This window comes from Globicephala melas, chromosome 15 (assembly GCF_963455315.2).
Source record: "Globicephala melas chromosome 15, mGloMel1.2, whole genome shotgun sequence".
NCBI classification, from domain to species: domain Eukaryota; kingdom Metazoa; phylum Chordata; class Mammalia; order Artiodactyla; family Delphinidae; genus Globicephala; species Globicephala melas.
Window position 1 is genome coordinate 9,930,950 of NC_083328.1, and position 19,515 is coordinate 9,950,464.

At 52.9% G+C, this 19,515-nt stretch overlaps 1 protein-coding gene and 1 non-coding gene across 6 annotated transcripts in view; one reads left to right on the plus strand and one right to left on the minus strand.

The window, feature by feature from the left end:
- Positions 1–17,955, plus strand: part of GTF2IRD1 (GTF2I repeat domain containing 1) — a 111,836-nt gene extending 93,881 nt beyond the window's left edge. For 3 of the 5 annotated variants that reach the window (XM_030871965.2, XM_060285155.1, XM_060285154.2), the window contains exons 23-26: positions 9,118–9,195; positions 11,455–11,647; positions 13,768–13,805; positions 16,536–17,729. In XM_030871965.2, coding sequence (XP_030727825.2) covers positions 9,118–9,195; positions 11,455–11,647; positions 13,768–13,805; positions 16,536–16,771 — 545 coding nt within the window. In that variant the 3' untranslated portion in view covers positions 16,772–17,729. The other 2 variants (XM_060285156.1, XM_060285157.2) reach the window with 1 other exon arrangement.
- Positions 17,956–19,103: 1,148 nt separating this feature from the next.
- LOC115861398 (U6 spliceosomal RNA) lies at positions 19,104–19,207 on the minus strand. The gene has a single exon (XR_004042781.1). It is a non-coding gene; the product is annotated as a U6 spliceosomal RNA (small nuclear RNA).
- Positions 19,208–19,515: the final 308 nt, after the last annotated feature.

Below are 19,515 nucleotides of genomic sequence, written 5' to 3' on the forward strand. Positions count from 1 at the left end.
ACAGATGCCCACAAGAAAACCTGGCACTTGCTCCGCCCAGCCAGGTTTGCAGGTTCGAGCACAGAGCTGCAGGAGAGTTTGAGAAAGCCCTCTGAGGAGGTACTGGGCTGTTCTCGGATGGGAAAGCAGCACCCAGGGCTCAGAGAGACCTGGGTTTGAGCCTCAGCGCCACCCATCGCAAACCATGCGGCCTTGGTGGCTGGGAACAGGCACCTTGACTCCTCTGAGCCTCGGTTTCCTTACGTGTAAAATGGGGATCGTAACACCTAGAGGTCAGGTTTGTCGTGAGGAATAAAGAGCATCACTGTGTACGTCACCAGGCATGGTCTCTGGTGGGCACGTATCGTCAGCAAATGGAGGATTTGCATCCCAGTGTCTGGCAGCTGGGAGGGCAGTGAAACGGCCTGGAGCCCCAACAGGAGAGGCCCCAGCCAGACAGCTCTCTGTTGGCCATTGTTCCAGGCTCCTGTGTGCAGTGGGTCAGCTGAAGGTCAGACAGCTGGGCTCCAGGGAGGAACCTGGATCACCTGCCCAGGCAGGTTGTGGTCCACCCACCATGCACCTCCATCCCAGGGAAGGGAGATGGATTCATGGGGGCACAGAGCCCAGCTCGAGGGAACTCTGGGGGAGAAGGCTTGCTTTCTTCCCTCCCCTGTCCCCCTCCCCAGTGAACCCCATGCACTGATCAGATCCGTCATGATCCCTGGCTCATAACCCACTCTGCCATCAATCCCTGCATGTAATCATCAATTGATTGATGGTTGTAACTTTTTATTTTGAAGTGATTTTTAATTTACAAAAAGTTGCAAAGATAGCACAGAGTTCCCACATACCGTCTGACCCGTGTGGGATGTTAACATCTGGCATAACCATGGTCCATTTGTCAAAACTAAGAAGTTAACATCGATTGGTGCTGTGCGATTAACTAAGCTGTAGGTTTTATTTAGATTTCTTCAGTTTTTCCACCGATGTCGTTTTCACATTCCAGAATCCAGTCCAGGATACCGCACTGCATTTAGCATTCATTTATTTTTATTCTTTCATTCGTATTCCCACATATTTGTTTGCTCACTCGTTAATAAATACTATGGTGAACGCCCATGAACCCGCCACCCGTCTAAGAATCAGAACAGAACCAATAACGTACTTCCACCTACGTGCTCTCCCTCATCCTGTCTGCCTCTCTCCCCAGAACAAATATTCTGAATTTTATGTGTGTCATTCTCTTGGTTTCTTTCCCTTCAAAATTGCAAAACTGCAGGAAAAAAAAAAGAATAGTAGAAGAATAGGAAAAAGAATAGGAAAAAAAAAAAGAATCCCTGGCTATATATTCTTTGTCAGGATTCATTAATTCTCTTTTTTGTGTTTGTGTGTGTTAATTCTTCTTTCTTCTTTGTATTTATTTTTTATTTTATTTTATTATTTTGTTTTTTTATTTTTTTTATTTTTTGGCTTCACCATGTGACATTCGGGATCTTTTTTTTTTTATAAATTTATTTATTTTTTATTTTTGGCTGCGTTGGGTCTTCGTTGCTGCACGCGGGCTTTCTCTAGTTGGGGCGAGCGGGGGCTACTCTTCGTTGCGGTGCATGGGCTTCTCATTGTGGTGGCCCCTCTTGTTGCAGAGCACGGGCTCTAGATGCGTGGGCTTCAATAGTTGCGGCACGCAGGCTCAGTAGCTGTGGCCCCCGGGCTCTAGAGCACAGGCTCAGTAGTTGTGGGGCGCGGGCTTAGTTGCTCCGCAGCATGTGGGATCTTCCTGGACCAGGGCTCGAACCCATGTCCCCTGCTTTGGCAGGCGGATTCTTAACCACTGTGCCGCCCGGGAAACCCAGACATTCGGGATCTTATTTCCCGGACTAGGGGTTGAACCTAGGCAGGCCCTTAGCAGTGAAAATGCCGAGTCCTAACCATTGGACCACCAGGGAATTCCCTGGAGTCATTAATACTTTCCTTTTTTAAAAAATATTTATTTATTTGGCTGTACCAGGTCTTAGTTGTGGCACTCGGGATCTTCACTGCGGCACACAGGATCTTTAGTTGCGGCATGCATGTGGGATCTAGTTCCCCGACCAGGGATCGAACCCAGGCCCCCTGCATTGGGAGCACGGAGTCCCAACAGCTGGACCACGAGGGAAGTCGCTGGAGTCATTAATTCTTAACATTTGCCAAATTCTTTCCCTCTCTCCCTCCCTCTGTTCCTCTCTGTCTCTCCCACAGGCACAGACCCCGCCCCATTGATTTCTGTCTCTGCCTCTTTCTCCATTCAAAATAAGTTGCAGACATCTTGAGTGTTCACGCCTAAATATTTCAACACACAACCCACAACTCTCCAGAACAATGCTATTCTTTTGCAGATCCACAATACCGTTGTCACACTCATAAAACTTACTAACTCCCTGTCATCTAATAGACAGTCTGTATTCAAATTCCCAAAAATGTCTTTGATACCGTCGTCCCCCGTGATTTAATCACTGCGCACAGGTTGATTTCTTTTAACATGTCTATTGCATATAATACGAGCCTAAACCAAAATTATTTCATTTTGCTCTTTTTTTTTAACTTGCTAAAAATTATTATTTATTTACTTAGTTGCACCAGGTCTTAGTTGTGGCAGGCAGGCTCCTTAGTTGCAGAATGCATGTGGGATCTAGTTCCCTAACCGGGGATCGAACCCAGGCCCTCAGCATTGGGTGTGCAGAGTCTTATCCACTTTGCCACCAGGGAAGTCCCTTTTTTTTTTAACTTTTATAACCAAGGTGTCCTGTTGTAACAAGCCTGGGATTTGCTTCTGTCACTTAACATGACGTAACACAAGGTTGAAACGTGTGGCCATAGCAGTTTGTTTTCAGGGCTCTGTAATATTCCACTGAGTGACTGTACCACGATTAACTCGTCCATTCTCCTGTCCTTGGCCATCTGGGTTCCCTCCGTGGTCTTGCCGTTACTAAGAACGCTCTTAGCACGCTTGAGTATGTTCTCTTTGGCACACGTACAAAAGATCCTCTTGGGTACGTGAGGTCATGGGCCTGGGGAGGGCTTCCACCCCACTGCAACATGGCCATCCCCTCTCTGAGCCTCAGCTTCTCCGTCTGTAAGACAGATGGAGGACTTCCTTGCGGGTCCAGTGGTTAGGACTTGGCGTTTTCACTTCCGAGGGCCCGGGTTCAATCCCTGGTCGGGGAACTAAGATGCCACAAGCCGCGCAGCCTGGCCAAAAAAACCCCCAGAATTCCTGCTGCCCCTAAATACAGATCATGGAAGGGGTTAAGCGATGAACTGAGTTTTACCCTTTTATCCTGGCAAAGCTCTGGTGCCGGGAAAGGGAGGTATCGTGCAAGTCGCAGGGTCCCAGAGAGGGACTTGGCTCGTCCCCCACCTGAGCGGCCCCTGCTTCCTGCACAAGGCAGCTGTTCTGCCCGGGTGGGGTGCCTGTGGATATCCACCCTCTGCTCTCTTGAGAGCCAGGCCCGCCCAGGTCTGCTTTCTGCCTGGATCGCCCAGCCGAAGCCTGGCAGAGAGGAGAGGCTGCTTCGAGAGGGTTGAGGAGGCATAGTTACTCCGCTCTTCCCCCGAGATCCGGTCTCTCCCTCTGAGCAGCATTCCTTGCTGCTTTTAGCTGGTGACTGTCAGTACACAGTCATCAGCCTGAGCTGGGGACCTCAGAGTAGGCGCAGAAAGGCCAGGCTGCTTAGGGCTCGTGTACTTTGCCCGGGAGAGGGCTGTGAGGCCACCCCAGGCATCACCCCGAGCTGACTGGCCTAAAACTGTGTACATAGCATGGCTGGGGTTTAATAAGCTTGGTTGCTTTCTTTCCCCAGGCAAAATTCAGTTAATCCTCAGGCTAACAGACAGCAGGTTAGAAACAACAAGATGAGAGCCACAGTAGTGAGATAGACAGTAGTGAGAGAGAGGAGACCAGAAAACTGGAAACAGCAGCAAAAGGCAGGAGAAATGCCAGCCTGGGGCAGTGGGGGACAGGTCACTGCAGCCAGGGCAAGTTCAACAGCACTTTCTGGACAGCACTGGGGTCAGGTCATGAGGGTGACCTCCATCTACCCCCAACCATGTGCTTAATAAGAGAGGGGTACTTGATGAGTTTTAGAAAATGGTCTCCCCCACATGAGTAAAGCAAAAACCCAGGGACTTAAGAGAACAAACCTCCATCATCTGGAAGAGTTTCGTATGGAAGATTTTGTTTCCTGAGACTACACAAGATAACTGAGGCACTGATCTGGTAATAACATCAATGCTAACTTGACACTGATGGCATAAGACCTTAAATGTTTTTATGCACCGTATCACTAGATCCCTCCCAACAGGCCAGGATTCCCATTTGAGGGATGTGGAAACTGAGGATCACGGAGGTTGAGTGCTTTTCCACATACCACACAGCCTTAGGGTTACAGTCAAGATTGCCTTGCAACCTGCTGGGCCAGGGAACTTCCCTGTCACTGGCCCTGAGGACCCCCTTTCTCCCCACTGTCTACAGGCATTCAAGCAGGTACATTGAGGGCACACCACACTCCTCATGGAGCCCTGTGACGTTTCCAAATGGAGAACATTCTGAAATGTTTGCAACCGTTGGTGTCCTTACAACCAACCTGGGTTCAGAGAAGCTCAGGCAGGACCCCCCCCCCCAGAGAAGAAGAGTAATAACTAGACCGTGGACCGTGCCAGGCACGGACATAACGTCCTCACCTCATCCTCACGGCAGCTCCATGTGGTCATTGTTGCTAATTTTTTTTTTAAGGTGTTTTTTGTTTTTAATTTTTGGCTGCGTTGGGTCTTCGCTGCTGCACACGGGCTTTCTCTAGTTGCGGCGATTGGGGGCTACTCTTCATTGTGCTGAGCGGGCTTCTCACTGTGGCGGCCTCCCCTGTTGCGGAGCACGGGCTCTAGGCACACGGGCTTCAGTAGTTGTGGCACGAGGGCTCAGTAGTTGTGGCTCACGGGCTCCAGAGCACAGGCTCAGCAGCTGTGGTGCACAGGTGCAGCCGCTCTGCGGCATGTGGGATCTTCCCGGATCAGGGCTCGAACCCGTGTACCCTTGGCAGCCGGACTCTCAACCACTGTGCCACCAGGGAAGCCCTGTTGCTACTTGCCAGACGAGGAAATCCAGTGGTTGCCTAAGGTCACGAGCTAATAACAGAGCCAAGATTTGAAACCAGGCAGTCAGGCTTCAGAGAGTGTGGTCTTAACTCCTGGCAACAGGGCTGCACCTCAGAGCCCGGGAAAGACCACTGGGTGTACAGCCGAGGCCCCACGGGGCCCCAGTGACTGTGCCTCACCCCCCTCCCCATGTTCTCATGTTTCCTGATCCTAGTTTCGCCCACAAGCAGACCAGACTCAGAGGTGATGGCTGCCGGGACCGTCCCACCCCAGCCTAGGCTAGGACAGCCGCTGCCCACAGCCATCCTTGGGGAGGTCCCTGGTGACCCCAGGCCTGGCCACCCCCTCTCCAGACGATGGGTGTGTGACGGTGGTGGCAGGCTCTTCCTGGCTCTGTCAGGAAGGAGTCCTGTGAGCCGCCCGCAGCCTGCCAACAGGCGCACTTGGCTGGAGGTGCAGGCTAGCAGGATGTGTGGGCTTCCTCCTCCACACCGGGGCTCGCCAGGGCTCAGCCAGGGGCCAGCTGAGGAGAGTGGCCATGATTCACGTCACAGGAGACCAGCTCTGTCCTGGGCACCTCCGAGGCCCCCCGACACAAGCGTGTTCAGCCCTCCCCCCTGCATGGAGCTGGAGGGCTGGGGCTCAAGCAGGAACACAGGGAGGGCCTCTTCACCTGGGGTTCAGGTTCAGCCTCCCAGCAACTGCGTCACTCCTTTGCCCTCACCACCTGAGGGGTTGCCTCTGAGTACACGGAGGACCAGCGCCTCTCTCCCCTCCAGCCCCCGCCAGAGGCTAACCTGGCCTATTTCATTCAAAAACTAGTCCTCTAAGAAAAATGGAACCCCCTTCCTCCAAATTAAGTAAAAACAAAGAGGTCGGGGAGAAGCCAGGAGCAGCTGTGGGGAAACGTGGGCATCCTCTCAGAGGCCCGACACTGAGCTGGGAGGATCCAGTGGTAACGCGCGTCGTGGGCCTGACAGTCTGCACATGGGACGTGCTTGGTCCACTCAGCAGCTGTGATTATTCTTGGTATTACGGAAAAAGGCCCCTAAACTCCCACCACACTCCAGAGGCATTCAGGACACCTCTCGGTGCCACCAGCGTCCCTCAGGCAACTCAGGTCCCACTTTCCTGACATTTAACTGCGGCCACAGTTTGCTGCCTGGGACTGACCTGTGTGCTCTTCGTGCTGGCTGCCCTGTGATGTGGTGTCACCCCTGCCTGTCAGCTGCAGCCTGGTTTGGGGGTGCTCTCCCCGGCAGATCAGACAGGACATAGGGGAGGGGACATTTTCCATGTCCCCTAACATGTGTTGAGCACCCGCGGGATGCCTGCAGCCCCAACGTGCAGATAAATCTGCATCCCACGGGGCCTTGGGTGGCATGGGTGTCACCTCCTCTGGGAAGCCCTCCTTGATCCCTGGCTGGGTTGGAGTCGTCCCCACCCCCACCCCATGTTTCCACGAGCCATGCACTGACAGTTCTCAAGCCCAGTGGGTCACCGAGTGTTCCCCACTGTCCCCTGCCTCGTCTGGGGCTGTGTTCTGTACTCTGCTAAATGCCCAAGGGCAGCACTGCATCCAGATGGGACGGTGCTCGTGAAATATTTGTCCAAGACGAATACTGTGTCAAGACAGTGAGCTGAAATGCTGAGAGGTGACATGGCGTGGCCCTTTGAGGCCTGGCGTTGCCTCTCAAAAGGCGAGGGCAGTGTGCAGCCCAGGCCTGCCCTGTCTTTATCTCTCTCCACCCACTGGCAGTGGTGCAGCAGGAGCCTGCAGGGGGAGGTGGGGTTGGTGAGTGAGTCCTGCGCTCCCAGAGAGGTGCACAGGTGACGGCCATGTCCAGCAACTACGGGGACCTGAGCTGGTGGGTTTGCTTTGAGGTGCTGTCTTTTAATCCAGAAGGCTTTTTGTCATGTACCGACTGAGTCCGGCCCTGCCCTGGGCTTGAGAGGAGACAGAGGCGGGGAACTATGAGCTGACGGAACAAGAGATTTAGAGGAAACACCTTAAAGATCAACCCTTCTTTCTACAGATGGGAAACTGAGACTTCAGGAAACCCAGAGTGCATGGTAGCGTGAAAGACGAGGACTTTTGAGTCAGACAGAGTATTCCTGGCACTTAGCGGCTATGTGACCTTGGGCAGGTTACTTAACCTCTCTGAACCTTTGTGTCCTCGGCTGTGGTGAGCAGTGACCATGACCGCATCTGGGAAAGCTGCCAGCAGAGCATCCAAGCGCTCGTTGGGTGGATCCAGGCTGATCTTTCCCTGGCCCGTGTGGTGCTGCCGTGCCTGTGCAGAATGCCGGCCACCAGAGCAATCCCTGGTGGCAGGGGGTTAGCTGGATAGAGAGTGTCCTCCACCTCTCTGCAGGCTCTTAAGTGGCCCTGGGGCCCAGCGCTCGGTCCTAGTTGTCTGCTGACCTGGAGGAGGGTCAGGTTGATTCTCGCCACATCCAGGGTCGTGAAAACCATTTGGAAGGGCCATGTTGGGGCGTATGGGAAGATGGAGGGCTCCAGGGGGTGCTGAGTTTGGGGTGTGGCCGAGGGGAGCCATCACTCCCCAAGATGGGGATGCAGGAGGGAGGGTGTTATCTGGGATGCCTGACATTTGCAGTGTCTCGTGGGCACCCAGGTGGCTGGTAGGCCGTGGTTGAAGAGAGAGATTCAGGAACTCTGAGATACGGCAGATCTAGGTTCCAGAGTCAGGAGCGCTGGCAAGAACAGGACCAGACCAGGGACAGCAGGTGAAGGGGGAGGAGGCACCAGGCAGTGCGGGAAGCTCTCTGCCCTGAGGGGCGGCCCTGGACTGGGAGTGGAGGCCCCTCCCTGGCGCTGGTGCAGGGAGAGGGCTGGGCCTGCTGGACGGGGCGTGAAGGGCAGGCGGGGGCAGCAGACATTCTGGGTGGCACAGAGCCCTTGGCTTCCTAAATGGAACCGAGTTCTGTGAGATTTTCCAGATTAACACAGGAGCTGTTTTTCTTCACAGACCCATTCTGTCTGCTCTGCCCCTCACCTCCCAGGCCCTGGCTCCCTGCCGGCTCCCCACCCCAGAGGCCCAGCCCCGTGGTTACTGTGCAAGGGTGCCCGGGCCCTTCCTGGAACTCCAGCTCCCTCCCCAGCCCAGGGCACCAGCCCCGCAGCCCGGACCTTCACCATTCCAGCCACTCCCACCCAGCCCGGCCCTGTCCCTGGGGGGCTCCACTGACCCCCCCTCCTGCTCTTCTAGGCCAAGGAGAGGAGTGAGGGGAGCACGGGGTTCAAGCAGAAAGTGCCCGTGGAGGGCTGCCCTGGACGCTAGGCCGGAAGGGTGTGCAGCCCCTACACCCCCAAAGCATGCCTGTCTCCCTGGTCACAGGCCTGGGGCTCTTGGTCTGCAAGGCAACCAGGGTGAGTTCTGAGAGCCCAGCTCAGTCAGGCGGGCACACACTGCTGGACCCATTACTGCCCCCTCCCCGGCACCGGCCCGGGCTTTAGCCGCATCCAGCACATTGTGACCTTTCTCCCTTCAGTGCCCACACATGGGCCAGTCCTACACCTGCTGTCTTTTCCCACCCGCACCCCACTCATCACAGACCCCTACCTGCCTTCCAAGAGACCACTTGAACATCCTGCTCTCCCAGGGGGCCTCCCCAGACTTGCACGGACGGGGTAGGCACCCCGATTCATGCCCCACGTCTCCTCGGAGGTGTCCCCCGTCGCATTTCTGGGCGCCACCCTTGCCAGGCTGTGAGTTCCTGGGAGGAGGCTCACGTCCTCCCTCTCCTCGGGGTGCTCCATGCCTGACATGGGGCCTGTACGGGGGGAAGGTGTTCAGAGAATGTGGGGCGGGTGGATGGATGTACAGACAGACGGCTGAGGCCAGAAACAGGCTGCAGGGGAGTGGGCGGGCCCTGGAGAGTCTGCGCCAGCAGGTGAGGGTCTGGGCCGCCATGGGGGAGAAGGAGTAGGTCCAGTGACCGAGACCGTGCCAACCCTCATGACCCCTCATCTTCCTCTTGTAGATGAAGATGATGCCAACAGACTTGGGGAGAAGGTGATCCTCCGGGAGCAGGTGAAGGAGCTCTTCAACGAGAAATACGGTCAGTGCGTGGCAGGGGAGGGCAGGGCCTGGGGGGCAGCCTTCCTTGGAGGCGCCCCTCCCTCTGCAGCCAGCCTGGCCTCCAGTTGCCCCCAGCTGGCCTGTCCGCTCCCTGGGGACATAGTTGCCCTGTCCGAGACTGATGGGAGCTGATCCCTCTTTCTCCCCATCCAAGAAAGGGGAAAAAACCCTGATCTGTGATGCACACAGTAGGGATGGCTATGGTCAGCATTTCTGTTTCTCTAGGGCTGGGCTGTGTGGCAGAGGCCGTGCCCCACGGCCAAGTGCTTGTTCACGCAGACGCTTGTCTGCCCAACACACACTCAGCCCTGAGATTCCAGAGGAAGGCATCTGATCCCGCCGTCCAGGGGCTCAGTGTCGGGAGGGAACTGGCCGTGGAATATATGAAAGGTGCCAGGTCCTGTGCAGAAGGCATCCAGGTGCCAGGGCGGAACCCAGGATGGTGCAGTTGATAATACGGTTACCACTGATGGAGCATTTTCTAGATTACTGGGTGCCAGGCTGCACTAGGTGCTCTATATACATTTTGTTCGTGATGAATTTAGTAGTATTGGCTCCACTTTGTATTGTAGCAGAGAAAGACAGTTAAAAAAAAAAGAAAGAATTTCAGAGAGTAACAAAGGAAAACAGGAAAATGTAGAAGTGTGATAAGGGTGAGACAGGGTAGCCGTGGCCTGTCTGGATCGGTGAACCAGAAAGCTCCTTGGGGACTTCCCTGGTGGCGCAGTGGTTAAGAATCCACCTGCCAGTGTAGGGGACACGGGTTCAAGCCCTGGTCCGGGAAGATCCCACATGCCACGGAGCAACTAAGCCTGTGCACCACAACTACTGAGCCTGCGCTCTAGAGCCCGTGAGCCACAACTCCTGAGCCCGCATGCCACAACTACTGAGCCTGAGTGCCACAACTACTGAAGCCCGCGTGCCTAGAGCCCATGCTCCGCAAAAAGAGAAGCCACTGCAATGAGAAGCCCGCGCACCCCAACGAAGAGTAGCCCCCACTCGCCACAACTAGAGAAAGCCCATGCTCAGCAACGAAGACCCAACACAGCCAAAAATAAACTTAATTAATTAATTAATTGAAAAAAAAAGAAAGAAAGAAAGCTCCTTGGAAGAAGGGATGTTTTAGCCAGAACTTGAATGTCAGGAGGGGACAGACATTAGAAGGAAGCTTGCCAGGCAGAGGGAACAGCTCGGTGACTGGGGAGCAGCGAGAAGTCAGGAGGGCCTGGAGTGGGAAGATGTCCTGATGACGGGGTGGGGAGAGGTGGGCAGGCCAGGACTCCGAGTTGGGGTTTCATTTTGAGAGTAACAGGAAGCAGCTCTGCTGGTGGTTTGTGGTGTCTTTTTCACTTTTTATTTTGGAATCAGTTTTCAAACATATACAAAAGCAGAGAGAATGACAAAATGACCCACCATGTAACTCAAACCTGGCTTCTGTGCTTACCAACATTTTGCCAATCTTAGTTCATCTCTTTCCACAGGCACACTTTGATAGGTTTAGTACTTTGAAACAAATCTAAGACATCCCGTCATTTCAGCCACAAATACCTAAGTAAGGACTTTTATGTTTTCTAACACAATTGGAGTGGATTTTTAGCAGCATCAGGTCCTCATTTGTCAGGTCCAGGCGTGCACACTTAACAAATCATTGCACTGGGCATGTGTGAAAGTACCTGTTTCATTGCCAGTGTTGGATATTGAATTTTTTTTGGGGGGGTGGTGAGCCTGGAGGCATGCGGAATCTTAGTTCCCTGACCAGGGATCAAACCTATGCCCTCTTCAGTGGTAGCATGGAGTCTGACCACTGAACTGCCAGGGAATTTGATGGATTTTTTTTTAAATTTTATTGAAGTATAGTTGATTTACAATGTTGTATTATTTCTGCTATACAGCAAAGTGACTCAGTTATATATATTCTTTTTCACATTCTTTTCCATTGTGGTTTATCACAGGGTATTGAATATAGTTCCCTGTGCTATACAGTAGGACCTTGTTGTTTATTCATCCTGTATATACTAGTTTGTATTTGCTAATCCCAAGCTCCCACTCTTTCCCACCCCCACCCCTCCTGGAGTTTTAGTTTTGCTAATTGGATAAAAAAAAAAAGTGGTGTGTGTGTTGACTTATAAACTCTCAGTGGTGCGGTGGCTACCGAGTGGGGCTGTGCTGGGTCCCAGCCGTTCCCCACAGAGCTTGGCTTTGACAGGGGACATCTTCCCTGACTCCCTGTGCCCTCTAGGTGAGGCCCTGGGCCTGAACCGGCCTGTGCTCGTCCCTTACAAACTGATTCGGGACAGCCCAGATGCTGTCGAGGTCACAGGCCTGCCCGATGACATCCCTTTCCGGAACCCCAACACATATGACATACACCGGCTGGAGAAGATCCTGAAGGCCCGGGAGCACGTCCGCATGGTCATCATCAACCAGCTCCAGTGAGTGCCCCCAGCACCTGCGTCAGGGTGGGCAGGGTGGTGGGGGCCATGGGAGAGGGTGCTGCTTGGATCTGGGAGGGGAACGCCCAAAGCAGGCCCAGCCAGGAGTCAGAGAGAGAGACAGAGAGAAAAGGAGAGAGAGGGGCCTTTCACTTGCACAGAATCCAGGAGATGGACTAGCTTAACACTCTCATCTTAAAGATCAGGAAACTGGTGAGGAAAGGGACAGTGTAAGTCACAGTGGGTCAGCTGGGCTCTAGACCCAGGTAGCTTAGTCCATTCGGGCTGCTGTAACAAAATACCACAGACCGGGTAGCTTAAACAAAAGAAGTTTATTTCTCACCATTCTGGAGGCTGGGAAGTCCAAGATCAAGGTGCCAGCAGATTTGGCATCTGGTGAGGCTCTTCCTGGTTCACAGATGGCCCTCTTTTCACTGTGTCCTCACATGGTGGAAGGGACAAGGGAGCAATCTGGGGCCTCTAATAAGGGCACTAATCCTGTTCTCGAGGGCTCCACCCTCCTGACCTAATCACCTCCCAAAGACCCCACCAACAAATACCATCACATTGGGGATTAGGTTTCAACATTTGAACTTTTCGGGGACACTAGCATTCAGTCTGTAGCCCCGGATGTCCTGATTACAACCCCTTTCAACTGAAACACAGGCCTCAGCATTCATGGGTGTTGGTTTACTTTTTGGATTTTAATTAAATTTGATTTTTTTTTTTTTTTACTATTCCCCTCATGTTTACCCATTTTACTGTATTTAGAAAATAACAGTAATTCAGTACCCCCAGAGACAACCACTGTCTGTATTTTACTATATATCCTTATAGTGTTTTTTTAAAAATATTGTAGTTTATTTGATTATTTTCTGATTTAGAAACAATACACACAGCAAACTTGGGAAAATACAAAAAGTAGAAAAAACGAGGAAGATAACCCATAACACTCCTGTTCAGAGTTAACACTGGTGGTGCTTTTTTTTTTTTAATAGTATTTATTTATTTATTTATTGGCTGCACCGGGTCTTCGTTGCGGCATGCAGGATCTTTAGTTGCGGCATGTGGGATCTAGTTCCTTGACCAGGGATCGAACCCGGGTCCCTTGCATCAGGAGCACAGAGTCTTAACCGCTGGACCACCAGGGAAGTCCCTGATGGTGCATTTCTTTCTTAGTTTTTCCTCTACCCATATTTTCTTTTCAATTTTATACTCCATGTTTTAAAATTAAAATAGTATTTGCATGTGTCAAAAAAATCAAATTATTCAGAGGGGTCTCAAATGAAAAGTAGAGGTTTCCCTTCCTTCCCAACTACAGTCCACTCCCTGAAGTAACTTCTGGAAAATAGGAGAAAATGCCCACCCCACACCCTGTAGGCATACGTTCCACAGAGAACCACCAAAGACATTCTGGGGTTTTCCTTCAACGTTTCCACTTCTCTTTTAATGCCTGTTAGATATATATTTTGAAAAATGAAACTGAGATCAAACAGTATTTATCTGTAGACAGTAAGTAAAACTTGCTGTTTCCACTTCTCTTTTAATGCCTGTTAGATATATATTTTGAAAAATGAAACTGAGATCAAACAGTATTTATCTGTAGACAGTAAGTAAAACTTGCTGTTTCCTCGCTGGCTATCTTGCGTGTATTTGACCATTATCCATTTCCATGATAACTCCCTTTAACGACTGTTTAGATGGACCATAATGTCCTCTACTGATGGACATTTAGGTTACGTCTGATTTGTGGGGGGTGGTTCATATAATAACACTGCAAGTAAAATAATCAATAAAATAAAAAGTAAAAGATATATTAAGATACACTACTGTCTCAAATATCCATTTACATAAATCTAGGCACACACTTTTGATTACTTGGTCAGATGACACCCTCGCTCTCTAGAGGAAACCAGGTCCCGAGACTGGCGATCACGCGCCTGCTCTGGGCGGGGATGCTGACCGTTTTCATCCGGGTCTTACCTGGCTAATGTTCCAGCAGTGGCGGCATCTCATCTCATGTCATCTCACGAGAGATGTCGCCCAGACTCAGGGAGCAGGTGAGAAGGAGGAGGGGAAACCTCATTTTCTAACTGCCACCTCATCTTTCTCTTTTTCAGGCCTTTTGCAGAAATCTGCAATGATGCCAAGGTGCCAGGTAAGTCAGAGGCTAAAGAGGCCATCCTTGGGAAATCCCTGGCAGTCCAGTGGTTAGGACTCTGAGCTTCCACTACAGGGGGCACGGGTTCAATCCCTGGTCAGGGAACTGAGATCCCACAAGCCACGCGGTGTGGCTGGGAAAAAAAAAAAAAAAAAAAGCCCACCCTTCTGCCTCTCAGGGACCAGAGTCTATGGACAGATCTGGGCCAAGTGGCACGCAATAGAGGGAAGTGTAGTCCCCCTGCCCAGTACCTCCCCAGGGAGCCTGAGACCTCCCTCTGCAGCGCCAGTATCCCCAGGTGCTGGAAGGACAGGAAGCCTGCAGGCACCCTTCAGAGAGGCCCTGCCACAGAGGGCCAGATCAGCTAGAGAGGATCAGCTAGAGAGGGTGTCAGATCTGCTAGAGAGGGTGAGAGACAGGCTGGAACCAGCCAGAGGGGGCGTCAGGTAGGATGGCGGAAGTCACCTAGGGAGGGGAGGAGGGGTGACTGGGGTCGGCAGGGGTGAGGCAGGCGGGCGCTGCCGGAGGCTGGCTGGGCCCCCTAGATTCTGCCTGCATTTGCAGGGCAGCACCTGCACCAGACCCTGGTCTTCTGGAACCTCTCAGGGCGCAAGAACCTGGGAAACTCTGGGATTCTGATTAAGCAGGCGTGCCACAGAGCTCGAGAGGATGGAGCCCTGGGGATTGGGAGGTGCACCTCTGATTAAGAAACACCCATCTCGGGCTTCCCTGGTGGCGCGGTGGTTGAGAGTCCGCCTGCCGATGCAGGGGACACGGGTTCGTGCCCCGGTCAGGGAAGATCCCACATGCCGTGGAGCGGCTGGGCCCGTGAGCCATGGCCGCTGAGCCTGCGCGTCCCGAGCCTGTGCTCCGCAACGGGAGAGGCCACAACAGTGAGAGGCCCACGTACCGCAAAAAAAAAAAAAAAAAAAAAAAGAAACACCCATCTCGTCCCACCTCTCATGGTACCTCTGGGAAACTGAGGCCCAGGGAGGGGAAGGGACTTGCCAAGGCCATATAGTGAGTTGGCGGCCGCCTAGAACCTGGTGTCCGGACCGTCCATCTGAACCACAGGCCACCGTGGACTGCAGGCCCCAGCGCGGCTGCTTAACGGGGACAGTGATGGAATTCAGCGAGGTGGCCCCACCCCAGCCCGAGACCCAAGATGGCCCAAATCCAGGTGGTCCCAGTTCCCCTGGGACACCACAGCCTGGGGTGGCACAGGCAACCAGCAGCCACCTCCTTCTAGCATGTGCTGATGCCACGGGCACGGCACTAGGCACTCATGGTAGGGAGGTGACTAGGTTTGGGAGCTGCTCCCAAGTCAAAGGCACACACGCAGAAGGCTCCATGGAGGCCTCAGGGAGGAGAGTTTGGGACAAATGGTCAGAGACTGGATGCTGTCACTTACATCCACCCCCCGCCCATGGCCATCTTTAGGGTCCACAGCGCTGGGCCAGCGCCTCTGACTTGTTGGCATGTGAAGCCTCCTACAAAAACTCCTCCTCCCTGGCTCGCAACCTGGGCTCCTCCTGCCTCCAGAGCCTCCTGTTTCCCGGGGTCTTTACACCACATCCCAGATGCCAGGCTCTGGTTTTGCTTCAGCAGCTGAACGAACAATTGCCCCCTGGGCCCAGCCTGCCCTCGTGCTGTGTCATTAAGACCCTTCTGGTGGGCTGTGTCAGTCACCTGTCCGTCCACTCAGTCGAGCCCAGTCCCCACCTGTGCATCACAGCAGCAAATCGTTTTCTGTTTTTTTTTTTTTTTTGGCCTTGAGAATTCGGGGATCTTAGTTCCCCGACCAGGGATGGAACCCGGTCCCCTGCGGTGGAAGTGCAGAGTCCTAACCACTGGACCGCCAGGGAATTTCCCAATATACAGCTGCAGATCTTTTTGATAAGTCTTACATATTCACATGAATTGAATTCAGCAGCAACACGACCCCTGCTAGGCCTGCTGTGTGCTGGGCTTGGTACTAGGCTCTTTCATACACATAATCTCCTTTGAGTCTCATATCACAGTTGTCCCCTTTTGGCTCAGAGAGGTTAATCAATTTACCAGGGTCACACAGCTAGTAGGTGGCAGCAGTGGAGTTTGAACTTAGGACTTCTGGCTCTAAACCAGGGTTTCTTTCCATTGGGACACTGCCTGTCTACTAGTACCTGTGACCTGTCATCATTCACAGCAAATCAGATCTGGGTCATCACACATCAGCGGTAACAGTAGCAACAATACTCATACCAATTCTCAGTTTCTGACTATTTACTGGGGACCAGGCACATTAGCTCATGTGACTCTCCCAGCAAGCCTGCAGGATCTTACATTTTACTTGTGACAGAATGAAGGCTCGTTGGCCACTAACTGACTCCCCTTAAGACTTAAGTCTGTGTGGCTCAGAGTCTGGGAGTTCTGGGGAGGCCGAGAGCCCGCAGGCTACATGGTCTGAGGAGGGTATAAGGAAACCTGCTGGGGAGACCCACCTGGGGGAGGAGGCTCTATCGTTAGCAAAGCAGACAGGTGAGCGGGAGCAGGAAGGTGGGCGAGTGGGGCGCGGGGCTGCTTAGGGAAGGAGGCCGGAGAGATGGACCTCAGCCGCTGGTGGGCCAGGAGCCTTGAGTGCTGAGAGGGGGACTTCAAACCAGAGAGCAAGGCCTTCTCCGTGGGGTGTCAGGAGGCCAAGACACAGTGGCCCTGGCACCTGGCGTCAGCAACCCTTTCTCCCACCAGCCAAAGACAGCAGCATCCCCAAGCGCAAGAGAAAGCGGGTCTCCGAAGGGAATTCCATCTCTTCTTCCTCCTCCTCTAACCCGGAGTCAGTGGCATCCACCAACCAGATCTCACTCGTGGTAAAGTTGCACAGACCTGGACCTGACTGCTCTTCTCTCTGGCTTTCAGCCGGCACTCGGGCAGGCTCGTCTACTCCAGAGCGTGGGTCTGGGGTGCGGGGAGATGCTGGGCACTGAGTAGAGTCTGCAGACACATCTGCCTGCCCTACCCATGAGACAGTCCACCCCCCTCTCATCAGTGCCCACAGGCGCCCGGGGAAGGAGTTCACACCCCCACTGTGCAGATGGGCAAGCTCAGGCCGAGGAGAGGGAAGGGACCTGACCACCCACTCGGCAGGACCTCAAGCAGACTCCTGGGTTCCCGGGGCAATCAGATGCTAGACTAATCTCTGCGCTCCCATCACATGCTCTGAGCCACAGCCCTGTGAGGTGTTCCCTGCAGTTACGTAGACAAGGAAAACCAGGGTCAGAGGCCACAAGACTCTGTGGCCTCATGGCTGGTCAGTGGTGGATGGAGACCCCACCTCCAAAGCGCCACCTGTTCTGCCATGTGGCTGGATTTTTCTCTCCTACCCACGAGGAAAACCTCATTAAGGGCACACACTTGAGGGTTCTTTCTGATTTCAAAATATTAGCTTTGAAATCCTGAGTCCAAATGGGGAGAATATTGGAAGACAGTTGAAAATGACTTTAGGATTTGTTTATCCTTGGACCCCTTCCTGCTAAACCCCGAAGCTCAGGCTTTGCCTCTGTTCCTGCCAGGGTGCTCACAGAGGGTCCCTAGCCCCTCGCACCACCCAGAGAGACAGGACAGCTGCTTTGGGGCCTGAGGCCTGGAGGGGGCTGAGTTGATGGTGGTGACCAGCAGTTCTGAGCCAATCCCCAATTCCCTCCCCACATGTCTGCTCACATGGCTAGCCCCCGGGACACAGGTGGGAATAGGTCAGAAGACTCCAGCCCAGGCCCCATGGCCACTGGTGAACTGCATGACCTTAGACAGGTCACGTCCCGTCTCTGGGCATTCCATGGCCTCAAAATAAATAGCATCTGAGGAAGCCCTTCAGAAAGCAGCGCTGAGTGTTCTGGTATGCTCTCCACGTCACCCGGAGTCCTAACCCGGGCTCTCTGTCCCCCTCTTTCTAGCAATGGCCAATGTACATGGTGGACTATGCCGGCCTGAACGTGCAGCTCCCGGGACCTCTGAATTACTAGACCTCAGTGCTGAATCAGGACCTCACTCAGAAAGACTAAAGGAAATGTAATTTATGTACAAAGTGTATATTCGGATATGTATCGATGCCTTTTAGTTTTTCCAATGATTTTTACACTATATTCCTGCCGGCAAGGCCTTTTTAAATAAGTAAAAAAAAAAAAAAAAAAAAACATTGCCTTTGTTCCTGTTGTGTGTTCTCTCTTGGAATTTGTGGCTGCAGCTATCACTGGAACGAGGTCAGGAAACCCAGCTCAGGTGGCCTGCCCGGGCCCTCCGTCCTTGCCAAAGCAGAGGCGGTGGCCCTGACCGCGAGGCCCTGGGTACAGACTTCACTCATTTGGCTGCTGCTGGGGTCACATGACCTCAGGATGCGGCACCACGGAAGGCAAAGTGCTAGGCTGACCCCCCTGGCCTCAAGGAGCGTTCAGTGTGGTAAGGGGCCGTCTTGTCCTTGCCCCAGTAACTCAGGTGAAGTCAGAAAAGTCAAGTATGGGGACTTCCCTGGTGGCACAGCGATTAAGATTCCGAGCTCCCAATGCAGGGGGCCTGGGTTTGATCCCTGGTCCAGGAACTAGGTCCCACATGCCACAACTAAGGAGCCCACATGCCGCAACAAAGGAGCCAGTGAGCTGCAACTAAGGAGCCTGCCTGTCGCAACTAAGACCTGATGCAACCAAATAAATAAATAAATATATATATATATATATTTAAGTCAAGTGTGATAAGCAAGTATGGAATTTCCATAGCTGGAGGGAAGGCATCTTGGCGAAGGGGCTTTGGGTTGGGCCTGGAGGGCTGGGGTGGGTTTTTTTGTGTGTGTTTTTCTTTAACATCTTTATTGGAGTATAATTGCTTTGCAATGGTATGTTAGTTTCTGCTGTACAACAAAGTGAATCAGCTATACATATACATATATCCTCATATCTCCCCCCTCTTGCATCTCCCTCCCACCCTCCCACCCTCCCTATCCCACCCTCCCACCCTCCCTATCCCACCCTCCCACCCTCCCTATCCCACCCTCCCTATCCCACCCCTCTAGGTGGTCACAAAGCACGGAGCTCATCTCCCTGTGCAATGCAGCTGCTTCCCACTAGCTATCTATTTACATTTGGTAGCATATATATGTCCATGCCACTCTCTCACTTCATTCCAGCTTACCTTCCCTCTCCCCATGTCCTCAAGTCCATTCTATACGTCTGCGTCTTTATTCCTGTCCTGCCCCTAGGTTCTTCAGAACCTTTTTTTTTTTTAAGATTCCATATATATGTGTTAGCATACGGTATTTGTTTTTCTCTTAAAAATATGGAATGCTTCACAAATTTGCGTGTCATCCTTGCCCAGGGGCCATGCTAATCTCTGTATCGTTCAGATTTTAGTGTATGAGCTGCCGAAGCCAGCACCTGGGGTGGGTTTTTGACAGAGTTCTGGGTACTGAAGCAGAGTGATGGGTCACAGCTGCTTCTCAGAAAGACCTCTTTGGTGGCAGGTGGAAAGGTGAAGGAGAGGATGAGACAGGAGGCAGAAAGACAAGTCAAAAGGGCCTGGCGGTAGTCCAGGCCTGGCACCCAGTGGCCACTCATTCAGTCCTGGTGGGGAAGGCAGGGCGCCCTTACCTAGTGCAGAATCAGGAAATGGTCCTAGAAGCACATTAGGAGTTGGTGGGACAAAGCGGGGAGGGCTGGCGCAGGACGGTGGCACAAAGCGGGGG